Consider the following 20,348-nt stretch of genomic DNA (forward strand, 5'->3'; position numbering starts at 1 on the left):
ATCTACTCTTTGCCAGTGCATTTACATTGTTACTTGGTATATTTTAGCGTTTTGTGGTGTTTGTAGGCCTCAAAGACTGATGGGTGTGAAAACATGCAATTTGGATGGACTCATGGAGTGTTGCCTCAAAGAGGGGAATTGATCGTCTACAACCCATGTGTGCACGTCTCAATTAAGCCTAGACGTAAACCAAGTTAATTGGCATTGGGATAATGGCTAATTGTGCACGGTAAAATTGGGCCTGATGTTCAATTGGAGGTAATTCCTTCAAAGTATTCATTAGTGGGCCCAAGTATAGTAAGGAATCGGAGAGTTTTGGTTCACATAGAATCATTGTTCCTTTAGGAAACTTTTGCCCGGCAATGCTTATAAGTGGACGGAAGGGTTTTTGCTTGAGGTATCACAGTTCGGCCGTGGAGGCAGTTTAGGACGGATGGGATCACGGCAAAAAATAAGTCAACCATGAGCGGCTAATCCCCTTGTCTAGGGGAGGATAAAACTTCACGTCAGGTAACTTTGGTTTATTCATAGGTTTTGTGTTTATTATTCGGATTGATTTTGTAAAACTAAGAATCCTTTTCGTTTCAATTGAATGAATTGGTTTTTATTCTTTCTAACTATTGAATATTTGTATTCGCGATTTCAAATACCTAGTTTTGCAATGGCTTTCATTAATTGTGCTTAGAGTTCTGAGATAGATTATGCTCGTAAGACGGATCATGCCATTTAGGTGGCCAAACCATGCTACTGAGACGATCCGTTCTATGGGATAATCTATGCTTTTTAAAAACCCAATATATTTTCTCGACGACTATCGGAAGGGTTTGCAAGCCCTAGCGATAATCCATTCTGATCTGAATAATTAACCTAACCTATACATGTCATAGTTACGCGATCGGAGTGGATTCTAAACCCTAGATGTTTTCCTCCATCGTTTCTAAACCTTTTAATTAAATTGCTATTTAGTTTAATTAGCTCTTCAAAAAAACCAATCAATCAAACTTTTCTTTTCTGAATTAATCTAGAAGTTAATCGAAATTATGGTAACTCAGTCATCTGTCCCTGCAGATGAACACTCGGTCTTGATTACTATTCTACGGAGTAGTAATTAACTCCAAACTTTTATAAATATATTTTTGACACGGAATGACGCGGTCACTCATCGAGACGAATAATTTGGTATGGTCAGGTGCGTGATTGGAACTCGTTTGCGATTGGACAAATGTACATTGTGTATTGTGGAGGTTTTTTTGGTTAGGGATGCAAAAATAACCAATGTGGGGGTAGAAGTTGTTAAGTTTGATTATGAACTAAATGGATAATCAATTATTTATGTTCACCTAACTTGAAGATAACAAAAGTTTACACCGGCATTATAAAGAATTTAATCTCTTCAATCAAACACATTTCAAATAGAGATTTCTGTTCATGTTAAATGAAGGCGAATGTGGGTCTAAGTTTGTCCAGTACTTCGTGAAGTAGTATAAGATCTTTTCACGGCTTGATGGAGATTGGCATCCCATTTAACTTGCAGAGCTTACAAGATGCGCAGTTGAATCAGATTCGGAAAGGGCCGGACAAAATAAAAATGGGTAATCTGGAGGAGGTTTATTTGAAGTTTTGAACCCATGTTGATAATCCGCCCACTGCCTAACCTGTCCATGGTCACTGCAATTGAATTCAGTCCATGTGTCGTTCTCTCATTCATCTCATAACCTACCCCAACTTCCTTAAGAGCCTACCTCTTGATGTACTATTTCTCCTGTCAATAAAACTTCCTAAAATCTTGGCAAAAAAAAAAAAAATTTGTTTCCCCACCTTTGTGACAATTGGGCCGGGCCTGTCTCGGATGAATGAATTAAGCCTGCCAAAGCCTTCAAGAACCATTTCAATATTACTTATTACTCTCAGCAAAAGGAATTAGCGACAGGCCTTTAAGCTTCTTGGGCCAAAATACAGGCAAATTTGAGCTCCTGAGGAACGGCATCAGCGCAAAGGGATGCGCGGGTGGTGATTTAACACTAATATGTAGCCCAAAAGGCGGAGGAAACACAGAAAAATAAGCCATCGTTCAATGAACTCAACTTTCAGTCCGTTTTATTGTATATATAACGGTTGTCTGCCCATCGAATTAGTTTTGAGTGAATATAGTATGAGAAAAGACATGATAAAAGCCAAAAGGGAAGGAAATATGATATAGATGGTTTGCTTGAGTAATTTATAGGAGATGAGATATGTATATACTTGGTTTGTTTATTTTGGAATGGATATGAGTAGGTGAATATAAATTAAAAAGAGAATGGTGACATTTTTTGTAATTAAGAAAACGGATATAATAACACCACACCACCTCTTCTCTTATCCTTATTATATCTGTGATATATATTTGGGTGACAAACACCGGGTATAAATACTTCAGATATACTATCCGGGGTGATAGCATATCCGCCTTTTATATATATTTCATCGGCAAACGGGTCGTAAATGTCAAGAGATGTCTAGATACAAAAGAAAACTCTCCTAGAGTTTGCTTATTTGTTCATCTTTCTTGACGTGTTATGATTAGATTCTTCTCTGTTGATTTGGATGTTATTCCTTTGTAAGTGCCGGATGGTGATTAATTAGATTCTTTTCTCTGTTGATTTAGATGTAATTCCTTTGTAAGTGCCAAACGGCTTCTTTGAATGGAAATTTTTCCCTGATAAAAAAAAGAAAAAGAGTTTAGGAACTCTCCTACCAACTACAAATGCATGTGTGGGGTTTATTCCATAATTAAATATGTGGGATCCACACATATGTGAGAGATGTGTGATTGGTGTCCACAACTTTGGCTAGCTCAAAAGGCTATTTATTTTCAAGTTCTGAAGGTGTAACAACTTTAATTTTTGGTAAATAAAAATTTCATTAATTTTTGAAAAAAAAATCCTTTTTAATTAGTACTTGGATTGTTTTTAAAAAAAAATTTTAATTTCTAATAATCCGTCATAATTAAATTCTGAACTTATAAATTAAGTTTTCTTCATATAAAATTAGCTAGTCATTTCCTAAGGACAAAGGGACTTATATTTATACCCTTGCATATTTATTTGTGTCTAGAATTAATTCATTAATTTTATTTCTTAGCCAGAAATCCTACTTGGCAAGTATAAGTTAGATTCTAACCAATTAGTTGGAGAAACCTAATTACCATTTCAACCTAGTTACATCCTCCTATATGAACCTTTTCAACCGTTCTTGAACCACATGAACCTTCCACTTTTTTTTTTAAAACTCTAGTTTTTCCTAAAAAGTCTACATCACTCATTAAAATGTTATTTCACACATTTTGAAAACCTTTAATCATATTTTTTTTTCATTGAATGGTCTCTTTAATATAAGTCAACATCACTTCCTTTCTCCTTTCTATAAGTAACATTGGCATGGATATATATATATATCACCCTAAAATTTTCTAGAAATGCTACTTTGAAACCTTATTCATTCTTTTTGCATTGACAAGTCATTTTCAAAAGTCAAAGTCAACCCTTTAATTATTTCGCCTTCCATTGACTTATCATTTTCCCCACTCATGACAATCAAACCCATCATTATGCTTTCTTAATCAAACAAATCACTTTCCTGGAAAATGCATTGTTCTTTCTCTCCATTGAAATGTCACTTTCAAGGAGATATTTCTTCCAAACCCTAGTTGAACTTTTTCAACCTAAGAAAATAATCATTTTGCTTCCATAAGAAGTATTCCTAGACTTGTTATGCATGCAAGCCTAAAAATATTATACTTGAACCTAATTACTCTTCAAGAATAATTTTCCTAGATTTTTCTAGGTATACATACATACTAGCCTACTTTAATCAAAAGTCTTAATTTTTTTTACATTGTGCTATCACTTTCAACGGGAAAGACTTACCATTTTATCATTTCTAAAGTCTAGCCTTTAATCATTCCTAGATTTTACTTACAATCTAGACCTAGAATTGACTAAACATGGGAAAGACTATTTCTTTTAGCCTAGCTATCATTTTCTTTTACTTGTAAGACTTGCTAACTAGGATATAATTGCTTAGAATTTTCCCTTAGAGCCTTAAAAATCCTTCATGATCACATAGTAATGCACCTAGGATGGAATGACAAGAGAGGGGAAGGTTTTAGCATGCTTAAAGTTGGATTGGACATGACCATGGAGCAAAGAAACCATAGAAAGGAGAGAGGTCCTCACTTTCTTATGAATAGGACCCTTTGGTTAAGCCATTCAACTCACACATTCAATTCCTCCAATTTCTCTCTAGAAAAATTTTAGTATTCTTGTAGTGTTCTTGAAGTAGTTCTTAGAGTTCTTTTCTTGTTCTTGAGTTCTTCAAGAAACTCAACCAAAGCCGTCACTAAACCATCACTCAACCATGCACCCTCTCGATCCAAAAGGTTTAGTAGTTTTGTCAAGATTTAGTTTCGAGAGAAAAAGAAAGTATTTTCTTTCAAAGCTACCGTTAGCTTACCGTAAGCCGACGTATTTTGTTTTCTGTAGCCATACCATCCGCCAAAAAGAACGGTAAAATATTTTTACTCACTTTCTCTAGTAAAAATTTTAGTTATATTTTTTTGTGTGTTTAAAAATGCATGTTAAGTTAAAATACTAAAAATAGCTAGCAAACTTGTGCTACTAAAATTTTGAAATGAAATATGATCATGTTTAATATCTCAACTTTTATTCCGAAAAATATATGTGGTTTTGAACTTTCCAAAAAGAAAGAAAGAATGGATTTTTGAAATGTAATAAATAACAGTTTGATTGGTAGCATGGTTACTTAGATTTTATTTAAAAGAAGTTATGAGCATGTATACATGTTTTTAGTTCTTAAATTATTTGCCTTGATGTTGAGTTATGTCCATAACTTGTTGAATTTATAGACTAGTTGATATATGGATCAAGCATGAAAAATACTATAGAGTTGGATGATTTAGTTATTTTAATTATTCTAGTTTAGTTTCAACATTACGATCAATGATGCATGTTTACGAGACACCGTATATAGTGTTCTTATGTGGAAAGTCCGACTGCAGAGTTCTTGCATGAAAACGAGACACAAAAATTTAGAAAGTCTAGAAACATGACACGTAGGGTGTTAATAATAACAAGACGTGTAAAAAAAATGTTTTTGAAACCACAATATGGCCGGACTTAGTAGTCCATTGTCCAGTGTGTATGTGTGCGTGCTAATGGAAACCCGGGACGACAGAATCATTATAAGGATACTAGGGAGTCCAGAACGGCGGAACCGAGGTTGGGTATGTAAAAATGATTTTTGGTGTTGAAAATAAAAAGAAGTGTTCTAAAAAAAATATTTTTGAAACCACAATATGGCCGGACTTAGTAGCCCATCGTGCGGTGTGCGTGTGTACGAGCCAATGGGAACCCGGGACGGCGAAACTATTGTACGTGATTGGGTGTGTAAAAATGATTTTTGGTGTTGAAAATGAAAATACGTGTTTTAAAAAGAAAATGCTTTTGAAACTACAATGTGGCTGGACTTAGTAGCCCATTGTGCGGTGTGTGTGTGTGTGTGTGTGTGTATGCGCGCGCGCCAATAGAAACCTGGGATGGCAGAACCATTGTGAGGATACTCGAGAGCCCGGAACAGCGGAACCGAGGTTAGGTCTGTAAAAATAATTTTGGTGTTGAAAATGAAAAGACATGTTTTAAAAAATAAATGTTTTTGAAACCACAATGTGCCCGGACTTAGTAGCTCATTGTGTGTGTGTGTGTGTGTGTGTGTGTGCATGCGCGCCAATGGAAACCTGGGACAACGGAACCATTGTGAAGGTACTCGGGAGCCCAAAACGGAGGAATTAAGGTTGAGTGTGTGGCTTAGTTATCCGCAGAGAGGAGCCAATACAAATTGTGTGCCAATGAGAACCCGGGACGACGGAACCATTGTGAGTATACTCAAGAGTTCGGAACGGCAGAACCGATATTGGGTGTCTAAAAACGATTTTGGAAATGTTGATTTGGAAAAAAAAAAAAGAAAAGTGAAAATGATGACACAGTCTACAAAAACGTTGCGTAAGAGAAACTCTAATTACACGGACACTGACGCCAGTTGAATAGTGAATGTGCATGTATTATTGTTAACTGCTTATCTAGAAATTGTTGAATATGCATGTGCTATTTAGAAATCGCTGAATTTACATGAGCTAATATACTACTTCTATGTCCTGTTGTTTATAATTATGGGTTAGCGGGTATGAAAGTATTCTTCTGAATTTTTGTAGCTCACGGTGTTACTATTGTAACCCTGACAAATTATACTGGGGACGACGCTGATATAATATGTCAGACTTTGTAGAGAAACAGAGTGAGCTCTACCCTTTGGAGGTTTTCGGAGCCAAGAAATTGATGATAGGTGTGTAAATACGTCTATTTACTCTCCCTAACTTAGGCTTGTTATATCCATTTAGCGCGCTACTTGAGATTTGATACTTGTTAATTGTGTTTTAGAATTCTCAGAGCCGATGGTTAACATTTGGAGCTAAAAGCACAAAATCATATTTTACGCAAAGTCGATGCGGAACCAATTGATCCAGAAACGACCAAACTACATTGGATAGCGAGAAACACCCAATCAAATTCCTAGCTACCAAATGGAAATTTGAAGCATAAAGTTCTGCACGTGGGTCGTGGGCCGAATTGTTTTTGAGAGTTTATTTCTTTCGGAAATTTTAGGACTGTCAAGTAATTGGTAGCACCATAAAAAGAAAAAAAAAGCTGTGCACAAGGAGAGCATTCTTCTCACGTAAAAACAGAAAAAGAGGCAGCACTTTGTTTTGACGGGAGAAACGAAGAACGGGGTTGCCGACTGTCGGGATTATTGTTTTTTTTCAAGTTTTGTTCAATTACTTACACTTCGGTAATTTATTTTAATTTATGTTCTTTATACTTTATAAAAGTTGTTCATTGATTCTTGTTTAACTTACGTCTTTTGTTTATTTTTCATCTCACATAATAGAAGCATGATTCAAATTAGGGTTTCTTTTATTTCATGCATAATGATTAGTGAGTAGTCGTATACGTAGAGTCGCGGGGTGATTAGCACACCGTCCTAGTTCGAGCACTGCTCATATTTTCAAACAATGTAAAAATAATTTAAAATTGGAAAAATACTTCTAACGGACGAACCAAAGCATTATCGGATCCCATGTGAACGGTGGAATGAAGGTCCAAAACCAATTCTCTGCTACGTGTGGGTAAATAGCGATCATAGAGTCTCGCATCTTGCAGTGTATCTTTTTCAATCTAAAATTGAACATTTTTAAGAACATCGAATGGAGTAGGTTAATTCGGACTGGTTGCGAGTGTTATGAACCTTACGATCGTACCTTTCTTTTAATTATTTGAAAAGTATAATTAATTTGTAGGTTTTACTTAATCTCAATCAATCGTCAAGGGGTGGCTACCTAAGAGCTAATTTTAATATTACAACCCGAGGTTCCACAGAACATATTTTACCGTCCTTAGTGGATTCGACTCCAGTCTTACCGGATATTGTGCTGCTTTGGTCTCCGTCCTATGGCTGGGGCAACCCGTTAATTTAGGATTAGAAAACCGTCAAGTATTTTTAGCACCGTTGCCGGGGACGGTAAAGTGTGTTAAAAATTCGGGTAGTAATTTTTATTTTGTTTTCTTTTTAGTTTCTTTAGTTGTTTCGAATCAACATAGGTAGAGGTAAGCAATTCTCCATCGTAGAAAAGTAATCACCTCTAAGGCCTAAGTACTATCGAGACAATACCAGGCGTCTCGTAGCCATTGAGAGAGTTCCGAGAGTAACTGTGGAGGAAGAATTCTTTAGCGGTGAGTCATTTGATATCAGTGGCTTGTTCATTGATTTAATAATCGAACCACCGATGGCAGAGCCACCGATGTCAATGCATGATCACATGCATCCTGAAAGGACCACTCCTTTCAGTCCAATAGTTCTGCCGACCGAGACGGTGGAAGCACGTAATGCTTTCACCATTAAGTCCGGTACGCATAATGCCCTTCCTTTGTTTTATGGGAAGGAGAATGAGGATCCGTATGAGCACATCTGTTATTTCGAGGGGTTGGTGCGCACCCTTGCCACCACTCCTCAGTAGGAGAATGCTTTCCTTAAGCTTTTTCCATCCTCGCTTAAGGATAATGCGGATAAGTGGCTACGGATGCAAAAAAAACCCAGTCTCTCACGACGTGGGCTGCTGTTCGAAATCTATTTTACAAGAAATATTTCTCGGAGAGTAAATCAAAATACCTGACTCGCCAAATTCAATCATATAAGCAGAAAGAGAGCGAGTCATTTTTGAGGTGTTGGGAGCAGTTCAAGGACTTACTTTTGTCCTTGTCACACCACGGATTTGTCAAACCCTAATTGGTGTCTTTTTTCAACTTGGGTCTGAATGTTGCGACGGCCCAGCAGATTGAGAATCTCTGTAAGAAAAAAGATTTTTTCGACAAGTCCCCAGACGAAGCGTGGGACTTTCTTGACGAGTTGGCCGAGAAACACTGAAGTTGGGAACCCTCCGAACTTAGTGATAGGGCCATGGCTGCACAGGGACCCAGTGGGTCTGGCATTTTCCCATCGAGCCTGCGAGAGCATAATGTCCAATCTCAACTGGATAGAATGGCTAGGCAATTAGAGGACTTAAAATTTAAGCAAGTCCATCAGGCGAATGAGGTGAGAGTCGAAGAGGTGTGTGCATTATGTGAGTGTCCGAGGCATCTTGTCACTATTTGCCCTGCGTTTCTCATTATTAAAGACGCATACCTTAGTAATCAGGCTGAGGTGAACGCGCTTAACCAGCGCTGTGATCCGTATTCAAATACTTACAATCCTGGGTGGGCCCAAAACCCACTTTTGGGTTGGAGGGATCAAAAAGCCCCAGTGCATCCCCAGGCACCACCTCAGTAGCAAGTCCAACAGTTCCGGCCTCCTCAAGGCCAAATGACCTAGTTCCGTTATCTACCTCTGCAGCAGCAGGGGTTCGATCCTTCATCTTTTGGATCACCCCTTGGCATTAACCATCCCCCGCGGGATAAGTCGACTGATGAGATGATAAAGGCTCTCATACAATCTCAGAATAGCTTTACTAAGCAGACCAAGTAGGCAATTGGTGACATTAGGACCTAATTGACCCAGTTATCGGCGGCAGTTGGACAAGTCCAGCAGGAGAAGGGAAAGTTTCCTTCTCAACCTCAAGTCAATGCCGCTGGTGCTCATTATGTGGGTAATTCTTCTGGCCCAAGTAATCCGAATCTCAGTCTGGAAGAGGCTAAGATGATCACCACTCCCAAGTAATCTGAATCTCAGGTGGAGCAGTAGATAGGAACCCTAGTTTTCCTTCCTTTATTAAACAAATGTACTTTTGTGAGAATTATGTTGTAATAATAAGCCAGACTCTATTTATGTTTTCAATAAAAAAAATTATCTATTTAACATTTTCAAAATTCAGGGTGTTACAGATCAAAGGCTTTAGACCTTTATTATGGTAGAGGAACCAAATCCCAAATTCACCCGTTAATTAGGAATTAATGTCTCAAGAAAGATACTAGAACTCTTTTTGTAGGGATCTAGATGAGAATAAATTATATACACCGGCGATGTAAATATTTATTGTCTCTAAATTAATTACATTGCCTCCCGTCGTCAAATCAATAGAGCATGATGATGTGGTGTAATGTAATTGATTTGGAGAAAATAAATGTTTATACCAGCAGTATAAACAATTTAATCTCAATCTAGATATGAAGAGAGTTTTTATACATTGGGTATTCTATTTCATCTCTTTCTTCCCTGGACTCTCTAAAGGCAAGAAACACAACTAATGGTCTTAAAACTGGCCCGAAAGAGGAAAAAACAGGAAGTGCTATGTGTACATACCATGTATATATGAGTTTTGTGGGGCTCATTTCGGATTCCATAAAGATGATTCGAATTGTCCTTTATTTTTAAAATATTTTTTTATGGAGCTCTGTAAAAAAAATCAGCTCAACCCGATATTGGTAAGGATTCTTTTCTGAATTTGTAAGGGCGAAACTGAGCAGTTAAGTAGTTTCACCCCCACAAATTCAGAAAAAAATACTTACTGATATGAGATTGAGCTGATTTTTTACAGGGCTCCTTAAAAAATACTTTAAAATAATGGACGGTTCGAATCATTTTTTAAGGATCCGAGATAGGCCCCACAAAATCTATATGTACATGGTATGTACATTCCAATATGTACCCATAGCTTTATTTTGAAAAAAAAGTGTATTCTTCTTCTTCTTCTTTTTTTGTTCCCTCAATTGAATCATAAATCGAACCTAGATTGCGAAAAAAATTCAAGAATCTGGATTTGATTTTCGAGTCACAAGAATAAGGAAAAAAAATAAGAAAAATTCTATCTTCATTGGTGATAGGGTTTTACCATCATACACAATCAAAGTGTACACCTTAGTTAAAGAGTGGAGAGATCCCTCATATTATTAAGTAATCTCCCATTTAATAGTTATTACTTAAATAATGTGAGACTATTCTCTAGCAGATGACGGTTTAAATTAAATAAGAAAAACACTAAAATGGAGTAGGTTAGGCTAATTAACTATTGCTTATAAAAACTATTTACCAACTTATAAGCATCATCTAGAAAAGTAATAATGGTGATGGGAATTAATGGTGAAACAATAATGTGCGTGAACCTTTTAACGGTGGAAAAATGAGAGATATCTTGACTTCAAAGTCAAGTTTACAGTGTTCTGGCGGCTAATTTTCCCTCTTTCCCCTGTAAATTTATACTCACTTTTTAGGGTTTTCGACCAAAAACAAAAAAAAAATTATACTGTTATAAAACCTAGCAGGCTACCAACCAACTCAGAATTATTTGGCACTGATGGGAGACACTACCGGATTTATTCACAAGCATAAGGTTGTACGATATATTCACAAGATCACGTATCCAGTAAAATTTTAGGACCCGACCTTTTATGTTCATCAAATATATAATCTCCCAAAGTACGAGATATACAATATCACGGAGAACAAGATATTAGTAGCATCCATAATTGCTCTAGTCCAAAGACTTTTCATATTACTCTATAGTTTCGATTCCTTTACTATTAGTCTCATCAAGAAATAGAACCAAAAAATATTATTTATGTGCGACATGATAAACTATCCATATTTGGCTCGATTCCCGAACTCCGACCTAGGAAGGTAAACACTTTATGTATCCGTACCATATGATCACAATCAAACGAGGAGCACAAGTACAGACAAAGGGAAACTAGTCACTGATCACTCTAATATTCCGGCAGAGTTACAAAGATGATGCTTAAAATACCCTACAAATTAAGATAATGCTTAAAATACCCTTCATATGAGAAAAATTAATTAGATTTTCTTCTTCTCTAGTGGATTTTTCACTTTTCCGTCTATTTTTTTATTTCGTATAAATTGAAATTCTCAAGAGTACAAGTAAAACTTGGGAAAAAAAACACAGGACGAGATAGTGCAAAAAGGTTTTTAAAAAAAAAATTTGAGGAATTTGGAGAATTTCACCCACCATCTTTGAATGCCCTTTGAGCATCACTTCATACCACTTCTCAAAACCAGGTACAATTAACTTGTCTTTAATTGGTGATCAACGTGATTTGATTGGTTTCTTTTATGCCCCCTCATAAAACATAAGAGACAACCCTAATTATGTCCCCCATTTGGTTTAAAAAAATGAGTTGTACGAAATAAAATTTGATTTGATTTCTTTTTTAAGTGATGGTTGTTTGGCATATTGTTGCGGAATAGAGATCGAGCACGCCAACACGCTATTGCTCGACAATTGGGGACAGGGCAAAGGATTTGTAACGATCCATCATAGCTGATCTGCTAACTATTCAACTAACCACGTGATTCAAAAGATTAACCTCAAGTTATACAGTAACTGGTCGAATTCACTTATATTCCGTTTCAACTTTCCTAGAATTTCCGATGTGGGACTTCCTAGCTTGAATATGGGGTCTCACAGGATTCTATGTAGAAAGGTGTTCCTAAATTAACTTAACTCTACTTACTTTGTCAATATTCGCACAAAATATCATGCACTCTATTACTCTAGATAGTAGTGTGCTACAAAAAATAACCATCAATTTAAATTTTTTTTAATCGGCTTCATTCTAAAAATATTGTCTAGTCTATATTATAAAAACAAAGCGAAAAATGTTTAAATATACAAACAAAGCAACATTCACTGTTGTTCGATTATATTTTCATGTTAAGGTTGTAGCCGTCGGATCATTTCTTTCGAAACAAATAGATAGAATATTCTCCTAATACATTATAAATCTCTCTCTCTCTCTCTCTCTCTCTCTCTCTCTCTCAAATTAATAACTGATTCTATATGTAGATAGCATTAGTCAGGTAGAGCAGTCGAGCAAGTATCTTTAGGAACGGGCATCCTCTAGTACTACACAAAATAAGAACTTATATGCCGTGTCTCTTAGTGGACAATCTTTTGAAAATAGAAGGAGTACGATTGTATAATTGTCCTGTACGTACGAGTTTTCCTAATTTGAGCAATTTTAATTAAACTGGCATATTGATCTAATACCCTTTTGGACGCATTTGTGGCGAAGAATTTGGGAACGTTCTTTGTGAAGTATGCTCTACTTTAGGATGATATGACGTGATTTTCTATCATAGTCCATGATTTGAAGGAGGAATGTTCAAGTTAATAGAGTTTCGCAATGTGATTGAATTTCTTTTAAGCTTGTCCATAATTCTGAGCGAAACGAACCAAAATTAATACTCCCTCCGTCCCATAATATTTGTTCGGTCCGCAAAATGAGGACTATAAAATAATGTATTTCTTTCAAGAAAAAATTTAAATTTTTTTCATAAGTTAAAAGAACTCGGCCATTCGGTTTGGCTTTGGACGGTCCGGATTTAACTGAAACTTTTTCGGGGAAGAGTTAAACTCTTCGCCGGAAAAAACTCTTCAATTCTCAAGAAAAGTTTCATTAACATCCAGACCGTTCAAACATTCTTGAATAGTCGCGATTCACCTCCGTAAACAACTGTTTACCGAACCATCCGTCAAAAAGGTTTTCTCTTTTTCTTTAGCTACCAATAGAACCTTTTCTTTTTGCCACGTCCCATCTCTTTTTCTTTAGCTACCAATAGAACCTTTTCTTTTTGCCACGTCCCATCACGAGGAAAAAGGCTGGTTAGAGTTGGCATAATTTACTTGAGAACATCTTTTCGATGGCAGAGCCGTGAATAATTATTTACAAAGCCAATCGTGGCCATTTAAATGGCAGAGCCGTGAATAATTATTTACAAAGCTAGTCGTGGTCATTCAAAAGTATTTGGATGGTCTAAATGTTAATGAAACTTTTTCATTGAAGAGTGAAAGTGTGTAACTTTTCATTAAAATCCGTAACGTCCAAAGCACTTTTAGATGGTCACGATTAGTTACTGCTGTAAAGAATTTGTTCACGATTTCACCGTGAAAAAGTTCCTCTCAATTTTTAATTAGTAAGCTGAAGTTTTGTTTTCTCATCGACAAAAGAAAGTTTTATAAATACTCGGTACATGAAAAAGGGCGGCCTACACATCATCAATACCAAAGGAAAAGAAACGAAAATACATCCAATAAAATAAAGCATTGAATAAAAATAAACAAGCCCCCAAAATCCAATTTGGACTTCCTCTACACATTCATTCTTCTGACCCAATCAAGCCTGTAGTAAGCAGAAGTTGCAATCCCATAACATTAGTCATTGTCAAAGCCTCACTATAAATTGCACAAAACTTCATACATCTCTTCTCATCTCTCTCTCTCTCTCTCTCTCTCTCTCTCTCTCTCTCTCTCTCTCTCTCTCATATATATATACACACACATACATACATACAACAATGGCCATACTCCTAACCTCCTCTCCCTTGATCCATATCATGTTCATGGTACTAATCTCAGTTACCAACTTCATCTCATTCTCTGCACCATATCCTACCTGCCAGCCATCATATCCACCCCATGCAATCCCAGTATACAAAGAAGATGTGGATGCATTGCAATTTGCATTGAACCTTGAGTTTTTGGAAGCTGAGTACTTCTCATGGGGAGCACTCGGTTACGGACTCGATCATATTGCGCCACAATTAGTCATGGGTGGGCCCCCACCTATTGGCGCTCAAAAAGTCCAGCTTGATTTTCTTACAAAGAACATCATCACAGAATTTGCGTATCAAGAAGTTGGTCACGTCAGGTTTATTTTCATGCATATGCCACGAAATATCATATATTTGTACTTGAATAACGTGCAAATAGGAGGAAATTGATATCGAAAATTATGGAAAACCAATTTTTCTTTTTCTTTTTACTGAATTTTTCTAACCTTTTATTCTTCTAAAACATTAGTTTGAATTTTTTCTAAAAGTAACTATGACATTACAAAAAATGATGCTGTTAAATGACGCCACGCCAATTCCTTTTCAAATGACGCCAATTCCTTTTCTTTGTATTTCATTTTAAAGATTAATAAAATTTATTTTTGCCGTTTCGGCCAATTCCAACTTTGTGAGGAAAAAAAAAAAAGAGAACAAAATGTACATTTGGATATCCCAAACGGGCTTATAATCTTACATTAGCCAATAGAATAAGCTAGAAAATAAAATAAAAAATCCATTTTTCTTCTAATTTTTAGCCCAGCCAAAAAAATGACAGAGATGAAAAATCTTATTCTTCATTTTTCTTTAATTATTACCTATTTTTGTGTAATTTTATGTTGGGTAAATTTCACTGACACCACCTGAGGTTTGCTTTAATGACAAATAAATCCCATCATGTATGAGAAATGACTACAAAACCCCATGTGGTTTCAATGTTCATTTCATCAACACTCGACCAACAACTGTTCAGCAAAACATGTGATAGAATTAACTAGAAGTATATTAAATTGACAAATTCACCATTCTTAATGATAGAATAACTAATAAAAATACTCAATTCTCAATTTTTTTTATCCAAAAGCAATAAATTTGTACTTTTTGACCAAAATAACTCCTCCAATGTGTAAAAATTAAAAAGTTATTTTATTTCAAAATAAGTGAGCGCGGATAGGTTTTTATTATTACTTGTTATTATCGGAAAAGGGTGTATATTTAGATACAAGTCATTTTTGGCCCATTTCATCACGTGGTTAGGCAAACAATTGTGGTAATTTCTCACACATAAAGGGCCGGGTATCCGTCGGTAAGACAAACCTCAGATGGTGTCAGTGATATTTAACCTTTTATTTTTCGTCGACGTATCTAAGTTTAACCATAGTGGGCCAGTAAAGGCCGAAAGGTCTAGGTAGTTTCACTTGCATATATACCTGAAACTGGATATATATATTTATTTTTAATTTTATCGTGATTAATTGTTTGCAGGGCCCTTATAAGAACAGTTGGTGGGTTTCCAAGGCCTCAATTGGATCTAAGCCCAAACAACTTTGCAAAACTGTTTGATTCAGCATTCGGATACAAACTCACTCCTCCATTCGACCCGTACCGTGATAGCCTCAGCTACATGTTGGGTTGTTACGTGATTCCGTACATGGGACTTGTTGGTTACGTAGGAGCAAATCCCCTCATCAACGGTTACGAGAAGAAGCTGGTTAGTCCTTAGTTTCAATCAACGAAGTTCTTACTCTTCCACGAAAAATCACATCAAGTTTTTATACAGAAGTGTAAGACGATATGGAAATTAAATGATAAGTATCTTGGTCTTTCCAAAATTCTTACAGTATTATTTCCGACGTAGACAAAAACCAAACATTCGAAAATGATACCGATACAGTATTATCAGGTTGGTGTATGGTCTCAGCGTCTAATGGATGACTTAACACTAAAATTAACTCTCTCTCTCTCTCTCTCAAATGAAAGGTCATGTTAATCTACATATTACAAGAACAACTATCTTAGATATTTTCGGTCTACCCATGAAATTACAAAAAAGAGTTGTTGTAGATGTAAACAATTTGTGCCTCCATATCCACTCCAAAGGAGAAACCAAAACGAGGACGGCTACTAAATTATAAAGAAAGGTCTTGGAAGCACATGGGTTAATTTTTTCAAAAACGTTGGGTGGATGAACTAATATAATTTTGACGCTTTCAATAAAAAATAAAAAAAAAACTTCTGCGATTATAAAGAAATTGTGAAACTTGGATCGGGCATTATCATCCACCCATAGATTTGTCTTTGAGTAGTTGATTATCATCCATCCTAGTCCTGTCAAAGACAATGGCTACCTTGAAATTTTTACATCATTGTGTGTGAAAATTTTAGCCAGCACTTGGTGCACGCACCAACGAAAATGTGGATATTAATGGCATAGTTGATCCTCTGTTTTTAATTTTTTGCACAGCTCTTGGCAGGACTATTGGGGGTTGAATCTGGCCAAGATGCAGTTATACGGATGTATCTCTATGAACGAGCAGAAGAAATTGTGTATCCGTACAACCACACGGTGGCCGAGTTCACCACCCGCATTTCAGAGCTCAGAAATCGTCTGGCAATGTGCGGCATCAAAGACGAAGGCATCATAGTCCCACCTCAGCTCGGAGCAGAAAATCGAACGGAGAGCAACGTCCTATCTGCGGATTTTGACTCCCTCTCTTATAGGAGAACTCCAGGGGAGATACTGAGGGTTGTATATAGCACTGGAAGTGAGCATTTTCCTGGTGGATTCTACCCTCATGGTGCAAATGGAAGGATAGCAAAAGAATTCCTTAAAAAGCCTTAGAAATTATACATGGGGCTGCTGCTTTGTGGACGCACAACCATATATATGGTGATATGGAGTGGGATTTTCAATAAAAAATATTCGTGATGATAGATAGAATTAATTAATGTAGTGATCGAAGAATAAATTGTTAGTTTGGGTGGTAATATTTTTTTATGAAAATAAATTATTACGTACACAATGAACGGTTCTGTTTGTTCAATTGTGTAAAGCGTTTTGCTTCAATTGTAATGAATAAAGTTGACCAATGGAGTGGAGGTCTCTCAGCATTGGTCGATGTGATCCCCATGGGAATGAATGGTTATAAGGTCTTGAATTATATTCTTCTTCTTGGTGTTGGATTCAGGCCGGCTTATTTCACTGGCTTATTTGTGGCATATTGAAACAAACTCCCATCATGGATCAAGCTGTGGGGAGGTGTTTATCCGGTTCTCCTCTAAATCTCCGGTTCGGTTATAGACCGAGCAACACGTTCTTCAACCTAGCTAGGCCTGCAAGTGAGAATACCGTTCGTGACTAGCCAGCAGATAGACACTCCAATGCCTAAATCAGTCTCAACTAGAGGAGAGAAAAGTACAGAGTTCAAGAGTGAATAGTAGCAGCGTACCTCTCTAAAGTTTAGAACAATACTTTATATAGGGGGTTACCTGACTTCGGCCCCAAGAAAGCTCGTGCTAGCCAGACACATGCATGTCCTAACCGCTTTTTGGGGTGACGTGATGACACATTGAGTTCCACGTGGCCAAACTAAACCTCCAAATCAACAAGGCCTATATCCACATGAGTATAGGCCTTGTTGAGCTATTATAGCTTCTCAAATTAATTTTGTATAACACGTTTTTAAAATTGACCCCCTCTATTCCAATTTCTTTGTCCAATTTTGGGATTCCAAATAGTATTAGTGAGACAAAATGATTACTATCCAAAAGGTTTGAGTTTCCAAAAATGCCCTTCCCTTTTTTGACATTGAAGGCACTTTCTCCCATGCATAATTTCTTAAAAAGAGAGGACATTATGAGAAGTTTTAGAAGTCAAATTAGGATTGAACAAACATTTTGGAACATATAAGAGTAAAAAATGAGACAATAAATTGGGACGGATTGAGTACTTTTATATGCAGAAAACGGTCATGCCATCAGTATCATACATTCGTGCCGTGTTTGCTTTTGTCTGACTCCGAGGTCAAATGTTGCGGCAGTGAGGTCGAGTATTGTTTGTTCAATTGCGTGAAGCTTTTCCCTTCTATTGTACTAATGAACAAAGTTTACTAGCTTGTAAAGGTCTCTCAGCACTGGTCGAGGCGATCCCAATGGAATGAATGAATGGTAACTTCATGTCTTGAATTAATTAGATTCTTCTTGGTTTTAGATAGATTCGCTTATTTCACATGCTTATTTATGGCACATGAGAAACAACTTGCGGTATGGTTCTAATTTATTGATATGTACCACAAAAATCCACTTGAAATGTCTTGCACGCATGCGGTATAAAAAACAGTTTAGCAAACTTTTATTCAAATCTAAAAAAACATAAGGAAAATACTGAATCTAAAATATCTATATTATAAAACAGAGCGGTTTTTGTCTATACATATAAATCCAGCACCCTCTACAACCGTCCGATCAATATTTCATGTTAGTTGTAGCCGTTTGATCGAGAGAGTACTTCCTAATATAAACTCTCCTAACCTTATGACCGATAAATCCTTTCAATTAATTGCTTTTACGTTGTTTCCTTAAGAAGATTTTCCTATTTAATTTTCCTACATCCAACTCAATAATTTCCTTTTAGGTTGATTTTTTAACATTCAAAAACGAAACAAACCTTTTTTGATTCATATACTAAAAGAAAACATTCTTTGTTTTTTAAAGTTGATAATTATGTTGTTTCCTTAAAACGGAGTAGTATCTATAATACTCTATAATACAATTCACGACGGTGTGGTGGCCCACACATTTTTCCTGCATAAATCTTGGCTGTTGAATTTAGGACACATTTCTCTGCACAAATCTCCACCCTTCATTCAACCATTGGCATTAGATGACTCAGATTGATTTCATCCGATGGTTGAGAGTTGCTCAATATGGTTTCAGTCGAATTTTTGGTAATGATTGGGTGGACTAGAGTAGCTCATTACGGGAAGATTATGGACTATAATTACAGTCATACAAAGACTGATTTATACGAGATTTTTGGTAATGATTTCGGAAATTGCCATTGATTGGCATTGATTGGGTGAGAATATAATGACATGCTATTGGAAAACACAATATATGACGTGCTATAAATCGGGTAAGATAATATAATCACATGCAATAATGCCGTTGATTGGCGGCGTTGATTGGGTGAACAAATTTTGGTAATGATTTATTTGCCTTTGAATGGACTACGAATTTTGGTAAAGATTTATTTGCCTTTGGGTGAACGAATTTTGGTAATGATTAATTTGTTCAAAATAGCCAATTTTGAACAAAATTTTGGCTAAGTCAAATTTTGGGTGAACGAATGTCGCTCTCTCTCCCTAATCATTTTCTTTCCGGTTCTCTTTCCTGTCTCCCTAACTCTCGCTCTCTCTCCAGTTCTCTTTCCACAGGTATGACTCTTTGTTCTCTCTTTTTTTGAACAAACGGTTGTGGCGACTGTGAATTGAAAAATTAGTTGTTTAGAAAATTAGCTCTTTGTTCTCTACTCTGTGAATTCTTTATCCGGTTCTTCTTTTTTTTTTTTTCCATGTCTTGGAATATCAAAGCTTTCTATTTTAATTTAAAGCACAATAGGCGTCCGTGTTCTCATTTCAATTTTGAATATCTATGAAAACAGATAGGTTGGTGTGTGCCCTTTTTTTCAAAGCAGGATTTTTACATACTCCAAAGCAGGATTTTCCTCCATTCAATTGTTGTGAAAGCATTTTACTAAGAAGTACGGGAACCAGGTACATAAGGCCTAACCTATCTATTCCCAAATTACATTTAAACAAATCGAATTTTGAGTAAAAGATGACAATAACTCAAATAAATCTTACACAATCTTAAGTGTCTCCAATGTTCACAACGGCTGGAATTGCTTTTTTGGATCCTATGATAACCTCAATTGACTTCTACTATATAATTATGAGTTTTTTTTTACCTGATCATGGGTACGATTGTTTGCGTGAAGAAGAGAAAAGAAGATAAGAAAGCATTAGGTTGAGGTTGTGAGTAAACTATTTTTTTTTTACCTGATCACGGGACAGGTACGATTGGCATTTGTTCAGTTTTGTTGGCGACGTCGACGATAACCATTAGTGTAGTATCCCACTGTACTAGAGATTGTAGTATTTCCTGATCACGTGTACGATTGGCTTTTGAATGATTTGCCGTTGGCATGGGTTTCTAAATGGGTTTTGAGATACTTTGTTTAAGTAGTTTGAATTTATTCTGTTTATTTTGAGATACTATTTGGATATGTGTAAAAGCCTAACATGGTGGTGTTATATTGGTCTGATTTTGAAAATATTGTTCTTTTTTCTGCCTCTTACATCTATTGTGAAAAAGAAGGCTCAATGGCCCAAGAAGAA

At 36.2% G+C, this 20,348-nt stretch overlaps 1 protein-coding gene across 1 annotated transcript; it reads left to right on the forward strand.

Moving 5' to 3' along the window:
* Positions 1-13,864: 13,864 nt before the first annotated feature.
* Positions 13,865-16,829, forward strand: LOC131326773 (ferritin-like catalase Nec2). The gene is made up of 3 exons (XM_058359656.1): positions 13,865-14,270; positions 15,436-15,661; positions 16,415-16,829. The coding sequence occupies exons 1-3, from the start codon at positions 13,918-13,920 to the stop codon at positions 16,790-16,792; spliced, it is 957 nt and encodes a 318-aa protein (XP_058215639.1). The 5' UTR covers positions 13,865-13,917; the 3' UTR covers positions 16,793-16,829.
* The last annotated feature ends 3,519 nt before the right edge of the window (positions 16,830-20,348 follow it).

This window comes from Rhododendron vialii, chromosome 5a, assembly GCF_030253575.1.
Source record: "Rhododendron vialii isolate Sample 1 chromosome 5a, ASM3025357v1".
NCBI classification, from domain to species: Eukaryota; Viridiplantae; Streptophyta; class Magnoliopsida; order Ericales; family Ericaceae; genus Rhododendron; species Rhododendron vialii.